Raw genomic sequence first — 13373 nt, forward strand, 5'->3', positions numbered from 1 at the left:
TGGTACCCGGAGAAGGACAATTATATTCTCAACCTGCCAAAAACGCTCTCCAAAAAGTAGCTACAAACAATGTCCTCCGGAACACTATGCAGACGAGCCACATTTCTCTGGCTTAACATCCTCAGCATTCTCTCTGAGGATCTGTAAGACCTCTCTTACCTTTCCCCAATGAGATGAGATGTCCTTGGAGTAAATAAAAATATCATCAAGATAAACCAGAAACACCTCTACCTAAAACTGGACCTAAAACATCATTAATGAAAAAGGCTGGGTTTTTAGAGAGACCAAATGGCATGACAAGATTCTCAAAATGCCCCTAAGGGGTATTGAATGCGGTTTTCCATTCATCTCCTTCCTTCATCCTGAGGAGATTGTAGGCCCCTCTTAAATCAAGAGAACCACTTAGCCCCTTCCACCTGATTAAATAGGTCCAGAATCAAAGGCAAAGGGTAGTGGAAACTCACAGTAATCTTATTGATTTCCTGGAAATCCAAACACGGGCGATTTGGGGTCCATCCTTTTTTTTTTTTTTACAAGGAAAACCCCTACTGCTACAGGAGATTTTGAGGGTCTAATGTGACCAGCCTCTAAACTTTTGGCTAAATGCTCTTTTAATGCCTCAGGTGAAAGACTTCTTAGAACTCCCAAACACTTCTCCCCTAGAAGTCCGATGCACTCCTCCTGCAAAGGTCCCAGGCACTTCTCCAGCATAAACCCTATGGTGCCTTCTCGGGGCTTCTTCCAGGTCACTGGAAGATGAGAAGGTGGAGAGGTAGAAGGGGACATCATCCCCACTAGCTGACTATGTGTCAAAGGCCAGCATGTTGTATGCCTCCAACATGGTCTACGTCTTCTGAGACACTGTACACCAATTATATGGCACATAGAAAAATAAGATAACGGCACACAGAAAAAATTAGATAATGTGCACCTAACTATGCAGACATGCCACACAGCCAACACACAGAAAAAATTAGATATTGCACACCAAACTAGACATTGCTGTAGAAGTTGCAACCTTTAGATCGCAGCATTAAATAAAGCATAAAAAATAGCCACATCCTGAAGTCCAAAACTGACAGCAAATGTCCTGTAGGGGTTGAGGGTAATCATCTACATTTTGTGCTGGTCAATCCCTTGATCCGGCATGTTGGATTTCCTTTTTCTAGGAGAAGATGAGTCGTTAACAGCATGGAACCTTATCATTATTTAGAACATTCAACTTTGGCAGAGTCTTTATTTCTCCAGCCAAAGATAGGGGTTGGTTCAAGACACAGAAAAGTATAGAGGGAAGAAAGCTACTTTTTAATTGGATATTGGCAGTTTATTTAAATTTAAAATCCGTTTTTTCAGATCTGCAGGGCTAAGAAAATGATTGTTGTGTGTATATATAATAACGTGGCCACATAAAATATTGGCAACATGTACACAATTTGACCATTTCCAATGTACTCACTTTTTCTAGCAGTTTACCCATTACAGTGGTTGTCCGAGAAGTATAAAAAAAATGAGCGATATGTGGCCAAAGGGGGGGGGGCTGCTTAAAAAAATAAACATGTATTTACCTCCTCGATCCCTCCCGTTGCACCATGCTCTCTAGTCCCTCACGCTGTCCCGCACTCTCTCCGTGCCGCTGCCACCCGTCGACCACTCCCACCCGTCTCCTGTCCCAGCACTGTATCATGCTATGACTGTTGACAGGGGAAATTACTGAGGAGTAAATTTATTCTTAGTTTATTTATTCAATCAGGTTTTTTTCTCCACTTCTCATGTTCCCAATGTTTAACATATGGGTCTATTAACTCCTTAGCGCTCCGCGCCGTAGCTGTACTGCGTGGGCTTGTGTGATTAGCACTCAGCGCCGTACGGCTACAGTTATCTACCACTAGCATCACCGGGTAACACCCACAGTCAGAGTGGGCTCTGATCGCAAGTGCCTAACCCATTAAATGCTGCGGTCAGCGCAAATTGCCTTTAACTTGCCTTTGGGGGGGGGGTCTTTACCCCACGATCGCCTGCCCTCCCCCACAAAAAAAAGTCCAACAAAATTTGACCATTCTAAATTTCACCTCCAATTTGATTCAATTACTATGAAGATCTCAAGGGGTTAACAATCTTCCTAAAAGCTGTTTCTGAAAGGGTGGGGTGCAGATTTGAAAAATCTCAAAACTGTATTTATCCCCAAAAAAGTTCATTCGGAAAATACGGAAAAATTATATTCTATTTGTAAGCCGTATGACATCAAAATAAACTATCCAGACATTTCAAAAATGATGAAAATGTAAAGTAGACATATCGGAAATGTTATTCAGCAACTTATTTAGGTGGTAAATCTATCTGCCTCAAAACGTGATGATTTAGATTTTTGAAAATGGCAAATTTTTCAAAAAATTCATCATTTTTTCTAAAATAAAAAAAATCATCATTTTTTTTGTAAATAAATGCTAAACTTATCAGCCAACATTTACCACTAAAATGAAGTACAACATGTGGGGGGGGGGGGAAATCTATCTCAGAATCACTTTGATAAGTAACAGTGTTCAAAAGTTATAACCATATAAAGCGACGCAAGTCCAAGTCCAAAAAATGGGACTGAGTCTTCAGCAGTAAAATGGCTGCGTCCTTAAGGGGTTAAAACTAAGGAACACTATGTAGACAGCAATAGTGAATATGTGTGGACATAAATCTACAACTGCTGACAGGCAGAATTACTGAGGAACATCATTTACAATCCTTGGTCTATCATTCACAGAATGTTCAGGATTGTGACAAAGGGCGGCTATACATGTACGCCCCCTCATAATTACTTTAAGTTTGACAGGCGGAATTACTGGGGATTAATTATTTTCTTGTTTTTTCTATACAGTCGACCCTTCTGTTCTGCTCTTCTAGTTGTGGGCCACTCCATATTTATAGATTATTACTAATGAAGGTCATATTTTAATATGTCACCTACAAAAATTAAAAAAAAAAACTTTCAATTAATTTGGAAGAGGGAAAGGTATTCTCCCTCAGATCTCCTCCCTCCCAGGGCGCACACTATATCTGCTGTGGTTTTCTTTTATAAGAACTAGGGCCAAAAAGAACATAAAGAAGTTGCCTGGAGCAGCAGCTGTGCCATTCCCGGAGACGTCACGGAGCTTCACCACCAGTCACACAAGTGACGTCCACCATGTTTTCTGCCTGTACCGGCAGGGGGACGCCCTAGCATAGTCTGTGCAGTACCGCACGCAAAACGCTTAGTGCAGCGCAGTCACTGTGTGTACAAGGCTGAGCTCAGTGAAGTCTCCGGACTCAGCACCTCCCGCCAGTAGCTCACGGCGCATCCCTGACAGGCAGCACTTGTGGCCTCACACGCCGCAGCTTATATAGCCCTCTAAAATAGCTCTCCTCACATTGCCTTGTAAGGCAGGGGAGAAGATTCCCAGCAGCCAATCGCAGTACTACTTTTTGCCAGGACCCCTCCCACCTGGGAATCTCGGCATCGTAGTTGGTCTGGTGGCGTGTCACATCTCTCTGGTGTGTGGAGCCACGCCCCCTCCCTCCCTGTTCTCCTTACATGGTCATAGGCTCTTCTGAGTGGCAACCTTTTCCAAGAAATGTTTGGGGCATGCGCAGTCATCTCAGTGAGGGGAGGGGGGATGAGGAAGGAAGAGGGGAGGGCTTTACTCATCTGCCAGATCTGGAGGAGGAGGAGGAGGTAGAAAGTCTCTTAAGAAACAAGGGGGGGCCAAGAGGGAGAGGAGAAAAAAATTGAAGCACTTCTTTTCCCCCTTCCTCCTAAAATAGAGAGGAAAGCTTGCATCCATGAGCAGGCAGACGTAGTACACAACAAATAGATGACAATTCCATGTCAGGGAGTTTGCATCTTTCTTCCTGGTCCAAGCTCTGGAGTCAGCACAGCCTTGCCAAGGATTCCTTGCATCCCATGAATACCTTGGATCCTGACTTTTCCTCCCTGTTTTCCTCTCCCTGTGTGTAGTGGTTTCCAATGCTTGGGTTTGATTGATCAGCACTTCTTGTGTTGCTGCCTGTGCTTTCCTCCTGACTGTAATAAGCACTTGTGACAGCAGGACTTTGGATCTATCTTTGTCATAAGAGGACAGCCATCCAGCCAGGATTATAGAGCTATCTTGCATTGTGATCTTTCCTTGCAATCATGGATGTTTTGGCTAGTTATAGCATATTCCAGGAGCTGCAGATTGTACACGACACGGGCTACTTCTCAGCAATGCCATCTTTGGAGGAGAATTGGCAGCAGGTGAATGATTTAAATTAATCCTGTAAATCTTTAACACTCACTGCATTCACTTTCACATTCATTTTTGGAATTTCCCTGGCATCTTGCGCCATCCTAGTAACCAGCTCCTTGGAAATGTCACTGATCAGCAGGCATTTCCTAACAACAGCAGGTTTTTTTCTGTATTCTTCTCCATGTGGCTGTGAATGCATAGAATAAGTTAAAGGGCTTAGTGTTTGCAGCTCTAGGATGTCATTGACACACATGTGATTTTGTGTGATTTTAGCCTAATCCTTGATGCTTATTCAGCAGAAGCCAGTGACTTCTTCCATGATGATGTTTTCTTGTATCAGCAGAAATCCCATGATACCTCTACCTATTATTTTCTTACATTGCCTTGATCTCATTCACAGCTACAGTGTGATTCCATCTCTGACAGTGCTGAAAAACAAAGTACACATATGAAGTATATCTTGTTGCATTTAGCTTGTAGCAATTGTCTCTTTCCATGTGCTGCACTGTAATACTGTAACACAATGGAAGCTGGGGAAGTCACTTACAGTAATAGACAAAAGAGTTGCTTTGAAATGTATGTCATATTCACAGTGTTCTAGTCCATGTCCCATGATTTTCTGTAAATTGCAATGGATTTGTGAAATGTGCTTTTTTTATTTGGCAGTGGCTGGTGCTGGACAGCTCTAAAAAGCCTATCTACACATACTGTACATTAATAGGGAAAAGAGATGCTGGAATAGCAGAAGATTAAGCTGCTCTGTGATGTTTATTTCAGATCTTGATATTATATTTATGTATATGTTTTTTTTTTACATATGGCCATTTCTAGTAAATACTAGGAATATGGACTGCAATGGAGATCTAGAGTAAACTTCTGAACTGACATGTTTATGGCTAGAGAATAATACTGAAGTTTCATGTGGTAGATGCATTGTTCCCAGGTTACAGTGAAGCCAATGAATAAACCATCTTTTCATTGTTTGCCCTTCTTCCTTACACATGATGTAAAGATTACATGTGCCGCCATGTGGACTGGGCTCATTAGTGATCGGTGTTGCAGGTTTTCACTCTCCTTTGTAAAAAAAAAGCCACAACTTAGTAGGTCAGTACTTTGAATCAGTTGCATATTAATAACAGTCTAGACAGCTCAATGCAAGATAATCTGTTGACATAGCCAGCATGCCCAAGGCACACTGTATGTGATACTTTGGCTGCAGCTGTTGCCTGCCCCAGTAGGAAACCATAACAGCATTTGCACTTTAGAACAGTAGATCAAAGTACAGTAGAATCCCCATTTAAGTTTGAAGAGTCATAATACATGGAAATGGATGTATGTGTGTCAGGTCATCTGCTCCAGCCTCAGCTGGCTATTAATAGAGAGAAAAAAAAATGTGCAGATGCTTTCTAAATCGTTGCATATTACTAGAAAATAGCTGAAAAAGCCAAATCTGTATGTGCTAGTTGCGTTGTATGATGCCATTCTCATTTATGCTGCTTTCCATTGACTTTTCCATGGTTGCCACGCAGCCATGCTAGAGAGAGCCATCTTGCAGATGAAAAAAATGTTACTTTTACACATCTTTTATGTCTAGAATAAGAATTCCACATGTAAACCAGGATTTGATTTCATTGAGTGTGGATATTTTTTGTGGAGTCTTGCATTGATGAAATAGAGGAAATTCCTGGAATTCCAGAATAAAACAAAGATTCATGACTTTTATTGCCTGCATCCAAAACCCAGTGAAGCTTCTGACTTGTGTGTGTGTATATAGAAATATTTCTACTGATGACTATTGATGTTTCACTGTGGGTAGAGTTATTCAGGATAAAGATTGTATTCTTATTATGATTATGGTTATTCTTGTATATTTGTACTTTTTGAAACATGTACCATGTGCTCTATTATTTACGCTTAAAAAAATGATCCGTTAAGATAACCTTCCATTCTGCCTCTGAACACCAAGATGAATAATTAAAAGGAGGCCCAAAGAGCATTGCCCTAATGTTTAATAATTCAGCACAAAATCACTTGCAGAACCATTAGTTTTTTTTTTAAGCTTGTGTATAGATTGGGGGGATGCATTGTTTTATCATTAACCTATTTTTCCTTTTTATTACCTATAACAGTGAAGAAAATAGTGACTTAGAAATGAGGGCTGGGGTGAGCACATGGTGTATTTGGAGGATCTGTATAGCTCTGACTTTGAAGTGGAAGCATGGTGACCAACATAACTGCCTAGTGACAATGTCTATAGGAGCATGCTTGTATCATTGGAGTTGGAAATAATTATATAAAGGGAAAAATAAATAAAATAAATAAAGGTCTTGCATAAAATCATACATCCATTAAATAACTAGCAATGGCTGCCCATTTTTTATCAAGACAGCAGTAAATGGCAGACTTACAGTAATGCAATAAGAATAGGCTTATATGGCGTTTTCAGCATGGTGACAGTAATATGTATCAAATACATGCAATATTTTTGACCAAATCATGGCCGTATTTGAAGCAGATTGCATCTGAAGCTGATGGTAGCATTGCATTGTGACATGCATAGTGATAGGAGTAATGTAGCTCACTCGCATAATAAAAGGCAATGAGCACATGTCACTTCACCATGAGATGCTGGCCATGTCTACACAAGTCACCCATGCAGTTTAAGCCCGAGGCCTCTGAGAATAGAAGCTTCTATGGTCATAGTTAAGGAATTATGAAGGCAATTATAGATGTGTTGTATTAATTATGGCAAATGATAATGGAATACAGATCTGATTAGTGAAGGGAGATGAGCATTAAATCAGAAAGTCTGCTTTATATATACAGACATAAGAACAATGACTGATGTGTGTTATAGGAACCTCAGATTTCACAGGTCACAGTGACTGCAGGATTGAACACCAAGGCCTTATTCACACTGCAGAATTATGTTCAGGATGCTGTACAGAATCACATGGTTGTCATGATGAAAAAGAATCTCTGCCATCTTTTTCAGGCCTCGGCAAGTAGTTTTGGTGAAGGATCTAATACCTTTTATAATAGCCAGCAGCTTACAGATTTAAAGGATGAAGAGTGTTTGTCTTTTATTAGGGTAGCACAAGATTGGTGAATTAACCAAATCACATATAAATGTATAAGCCCTAAGTAGGTGGGTTTCCATAATACATAAATCATTAAATGGGAAGGGTAACAACCAATTTAACACCAGTGCCTTTTCTTATGGACACTGAGTTCTTTTAAATCTCACAATTTGACCCATATGACAGGTCCAATGAATTGGGAAGTTTTTCTAGATATATATCTTTGATGAGTGCAGATGTACTTAGTGTATACTATAAATAGTTACCACATAGTTTCTGACACCATGTGTGTAATAATAGCTTGTTTCCTACTGGAAATGAGAAGACAAGTTGGATTTCCATGAGCTGACGTCAGTGTGGTTTGAGTGAGTTGAGGATTTTTGTCACACATTGAAAATACCATTTGTAGTCTTCTTTACATATTTTTGTAGATAATACAGGACTTAATAGTCAATTAGATGTCCATGTAAGGGCTCTTTTATATTGGCATTGTTTTTCACGTCCATGGTTTAGTGATTTCCACGGATGCTTCACAAAGCCATTGATTTCTATGGTTGTTTTCACATTTGCTTGTATTTTCACTCATCCTTTGTCCGTGAAAAAATTATGAAAAAACTATTTTTTTTCACTGATGCAGATCATGGAAGGCAATAGAAATCTATGGGTCTGCAAAAAACTGATGAAACGTCCAATTTTTCACTAATGAGGCTGATTACTTTCAGCAACCCTGCAGTCATTGGTTCCAAGCTATCTTCGCTCTATTGCTTTCAGCAGTTTGTTCCTTGCACCAGTGATAATAGGGTGCTTGTGTTCTATCTATATTAAAGGCATGGGATTTCCATCTGGCATGCTTATAGCTTAATTACAATTTTCTGCTGCTTTTCTGCACTGCCCTTGTATGTTTGACCCTTACTAAATCGCTAGGTCTTGTGGCTTCTCCTTTAGTGTGACATTAATAGCTAATTTTTTCTCATCTCTTAAACTGCAAGGTTGTGGTATACAAAAACCTTGTTCCTCCAATCTACAAGTATTTACCTAGTTATCCAAACTCTTGATACTAAATGTAGACTATGGCCCTCAATTATCAAAAACAGTGCAATCTTTCCTAGGAGCAGTTTGCCTGTGGAGTGTGCAGAATGCGCCAGATTCATGAATTGTGGAGCATGTTCTTCTTGAATCTGGCGTCCCCTGTACTGCTTTGACAGAGTGCACAAACTTTTTAATACACCTTTATCATTGTGTTTTTTCGTCTTTTATAGTGCAGCCGCGACATAAATGTTGCGAACACTTTATAAATACATGTGCAAGCAGTTTGCACTGAAAAGAACATGGAAAATCACACAGAAATCTGGTGCAGGGGCTTTAATAAATATGGACCTATATCTGAGGCCACCTTCATATGTGGAATTTGAATTAAAATGCAAAGGGGCCAATCGCACGCGCAAAGGAGCCAATCGGACTGAGAAATCCACTCACGAGCACCAGCCTTTGATAACTTCCTCCCATAGTCTCTAAACTCACGTATGATAGCAAAACATAGGTACAGTTGTAATGTGGTCTTTGTGCTGCAATGTACCATGGATGGCCATGTGATTTACAAAGAGGCTGCTGCTATTAAGAACCTCTGGCTTATTCACAGAGGCATAAATAGTGCATAGGTCACTATTTTACTTTTATCATGTGGCAAATCCTTTTATCCAGTTTTGTTACTTTTCAAAAATTTCAACACAAAATTATCAGTTTTAATAGTTCATATTTAAAGGGATTACAGGACATAGTATCTGCTATCTTTTTGAAGTTACTGTAAATTATCCCATTTTCAGCCTGGAGACTCTGCATTTGGGGCTTTGCTCTGCATATTCCACTAATATCTGTAAAGGAGATTCCTTCTACTCTTCTGTAATCCCTGGCTTTATTCCCTTACTTATAAATCCTCTTAAATACAGCTTCATGGGTAGCTAGATTGTGGGCTTTTTAGATGTAATGTCCAGTTTCTCCCTGTAATAACAAGATGAACCTTTAATTTTTTGAGGTAAAAAAGAGATTTGACAACAAAGAGCAAAAAGTTGTTTAAATTTACTATTTCAATACAAAATATTTGCTGATTAATGCTGCTCTTGCTCATGTGCACTTCAGGTCCAGACAGTGCTGGAACCAGATAAAATAGAGTGGGGGAAGTGGTATAGATGATCATACACCTTCTTTTTTGTTTTACAGCTTCTCTTTACACCAGTGGGTTTCCACCACTAAGCCAGGAAAGCATTTTGAGTTTATGAAGACATAAGTATAATTTTTGTTATTTAGGATCCACTAATAGCACTCTAGGCAAAGTTTTAAGTAGTATTTGCTCTGCCGATGACATAAGACTTTCTTGTGCTATCCCTTTTATATGGAACTTAGTTTCTTAAACAGTTGGATTTGCTTCAACCATTCTCAGTTTGTGTTGAAAACTGATTTCTTAAATGAGGCCTTCACCATTCACAGTTCACACCAGTTTTCGGACGTCCCTTGTTATCTTCTGCCACTAAAACAATAGTAATTAAAGTCTAACAGATCTGTTGAAATATGCATTGATTTCAGTGGACTTTTAATGGCTTACATTAGTGTCTTTTGCACCTTTTGCATTAGTGCTTTCTGTTATTTGAACGTAGAATGGGATTATCTTTTCTGTCTAAGGTAATGGATGCCTAATGGAAGTGATGAAAAATGATGGGAGCCACAGATTCATTAAACTTCCGTTAATATTGTTTTAGTAATAGTAGATAGTAACGGAAGTTTAAATGAAGGGGTGAACTTGGCCTTTGTTAGAGAAATAACTCCTTAACTAGTACATTACTCTATATCAATGTTGACTCCAAGTTTTTGACAAAGTTTTTTTAAAAGGACATCTACCACCAGGATCAAAGTTTGTAAACCAAGCACATTTACATGTTGGCAGGATCCGCTCTTCTTTAAGTTTCCTATTTCCTTATTTTTAAGAAAAAAAATATATTTTTCTTTAAAAATTATGCAAATTAACAACTATGGAGCCCAAAGCCCCTCTGGCTAATTTGCATTATTTGAAAAACCTTGCTTTTTTTGCTGGAAAAATAGGGTCATAAAAAGCTAAAAGAAGAGCAGATCCATTATGACAGTGTGCTTGGTTTACAATCCTTGATCTTAGCACACTTTAAGTATGCATAATCACCCCTTATGATGCCACAGGATCAGAAATCCCATAAAAAGGAAAGCTGACCATGGTACTCATTTTCAAATGAAAGCTGGCCCTGAAGGTTTATACCAAATATTAGAAAATCACATATTCTGTACTCATCATTCCAACACCATGGGCTTTCCACTTTGGGGATTTACAGTATAAGCTCTAAAGGGTAAGGGTGTCCATTATTTGTTTGTAGTAATTCTCATTCTTCTTGGTTAACTCTCCAAATGAATCCTGGAATTGACTAGCCTTTATATTATGCCCTTGATACATGTCTCTGTTGTTTTATGTCATATGAATTGACCAAATGACTTGCTTCAGTAGAAATGCTGTAAAAGCCAAGGATGTCCACCATTGAGTAATTGAATAAACAGTAACATATTAAAACCTTGTCATACAAATTATATGCTATTGTATATTTTTCTCTATGTCCACCCACCATTTCCTGCCATTCAATCTCACTTTTTGCCTGGCTCATTAATCTTATTTTAATAGGATTTCTAAATGAGAAGTTGAGTTTTCTCTATAGTGAGGTCTGTGGCCATAGAGCGTGATGAAGCACACTATAAGGAAAGATAATGCTTATAAATCTTGTCTCGGATTCTCTAGCACTTGCTTGCAGGCGTAAAATTTAAATTAGGTAAAACAAGGAGAATAAAACCTGCCTTTTTCTATTAAGATCAAAGCCTAAGATTGAAAGGGAAATTGATCACAGACTCTTCTTCCATATCCAGGTCAACAAGTGGCTTTGCAGGTGCACATTGATTTACTTTGCTTATTATCCTGGAAACTCAGGTGTCTAACAGGGCACCAGAAGGGGCATTGGGTGGTTGTTGATCACAACAACAATTCACAAAGACTATACCAGCATACAGTATCTTGAATAATGGGCAATCATGAAGGACACATCGATTTTACTAAAAGCACTACATTTATTTTTGGAAAGAAAGTGAATGAAAACGAGAATGAAACACAACATTTAGAGAGGAGAGGAGACACAAACACAACAGAGAGTAGAGCAGTAACGTTGTAAGAGGTATCGGTGTGAGCGCTCACTTAGTATGCTCACTTTGAGGTCATAACTCCAGTAAAACTGTGTAATGATACAATGGTGGCTGCATTTCCTGTGGTGTGCTCTCGGATCTTGGACACGATGGACCACACAATTATAAGAGCAAACTATTGTGTTCCACATGTCACTATCTCATTGCCACATCACTTGGACCGGAGGTACGGAGCTGTGAGCCCAAAAGGCATACTATGTAGTATAAAATTATTTGTTTTCAGAACCCCTGTGTTTGGAAGTCTTGTGGAAATGCATCACCGTGAAAACACTTGTATTTTTTTCCCAGTAAACCATTATGTATTGACACAAAGCATTTTTGCATAAATGAAATATGGTACCAGTTGGATGTTACCTGTACAACTATGTATGATTGAACATTGCCTTCCACATGATCCCCTTCAGGGTTTTGACATTTTTTAAAAATCAGAAATCCCCTCGCTGTACTGTTTTTGTGGGGCATTTTCTTGTTCACTTGAGTGAAAAAAATTACACAACACAGAAGCATGTCTGTTTTTAATGTTTACAACCATATTAGGAAGTTTATATACAACCATATAAAGTGCGTTTTATAATATATTTCTATAAAATTGTTACAGCAATAAATTGCAAAGTGGATGTGGTATCTGATTGTTATCTTAAAAGCACACTATCCATGTGTATGATGCTTCATTACGTTATATAAGGCATTGCCTGTGTATATTGCTTTATTCCATCCATCAATAGTGAAGGACTGTGCTCTGACATGCGCCTTCTGCACCATACAGCATCAGCCCTATTTAGCCTCTAAAGGAGTAATTTGACATTTACCAGGATGCATTGTTGGCCAGGATATATAATTACACAAGTGCACCTCTAAATCATCACAAAATAAGTTGAATTTAATGTAGTTTTGGCAAATAGCTTGTATGATTTTCTATCCATCTTGTGGAATTGTGAAAAGATTTATGGTAATTGTCCCCAAATTGCTCTTTAGTAAACGTAGCCCACAAAGACTCATTATAAAGTCCCATATGTCAAGAGGATCACTAAAATGGCTTTTCTGTGTTAAAAAAGGGGTCTTCGTTTTCCAAAGAAATTGCTGGCATTATTACATCTGAATCTTTTCTTTCTCCCAATAAATGTGTTTTATCAGCAAAAGCCAGCGCTGCTGCATAAGTCCTGTCTCCTTATTACTCCTCACTTTTATTATCTAGTAAAGCTGCAGAGACAATTAGTAAATGCATTTTTTATGGTTGAGTCTCGTGAAAGTAAAACGGATCACAAAGAATGTGTCCTTTCATTGATTTAATTAACATAGATTTTTATAGTAAATCTAAACCTTAAATTTGCTAAATACCCCCTTTTTATGTATTATTGGCCTTGTCCAGATTTTTTAATAGACCTATAATGATAAAGGTGAATTATTTACAGTGGGTGACATGGCTTATTAATCACCCTGCTTGTTTTCTCTCTGCTTCGTTTACTGGTTGTACCCATATTTTTCGTAGAGGAGGGGGGGGGGGACTAGATTATTTTTTCTTCAATTTATTCCCTTGAAAAAAGTCTTTGAAACGTCTATATAGTCCATATAGTGTATAACTATTTCAGGGATGTTTCATAGGCAAGCTGCCCACAGCATCTGAATGGCAAATCTACCTAGTTGTGTAACCTAGTTACTCCGCTCACTACCTGTTTAGCACTCTAGGAACATAACCCAGATAAGAGTTGAAGTCAGCCATTTTTTTGGCACCCAGTTTTCCAAGAAGCGACTTAAAAAATGTAAAATTCTCTATAGT

At 38.8% G+C, this 13373-nt stretch overlaps 1 protein-coding gene across 2 annotated transcripts in view; it reads left to right on the top strand.

Annotated features, from left to right (window-relative positions):
* Positions 1–3693: 3693 nt before the first annotated feature.
* Positions 3694–13373, top strand: part of KLF7 (KLF transcription factor 7) — an 84785-nt gene continuing 75105 nt past the window's right edge. The window contains exon 1 of one of the 2 annotated variants that reach the window (XM_072121052.1): positions 3694–4261. In XM_072121052.1, coding sequence (XP_071977153.1) covers positions 4160–4261 — 102 coding nt within the window. In that variant the 5' untranslated portion in view covers positions 3694–4159. The remainder of the gene's footprint in view (positions 4262–13373) is intronic. The other variant, XM_072121051.1, reaches the window with a different exon arrangement.

This window comes from Engystomops pustulosus, chromosome 8 (assembly GCF_040894005.1).
Source record: "Engystomops pustulosus chromosome 8, aEngPut4.maternal, whole genome shotgun sequence".
Lineage (NCBI taxonomy): Eukaryota > Metazoa > Chordata > Amphibia > Anura > Leptodactylidae > Engystomops > Engystomops pustulosus.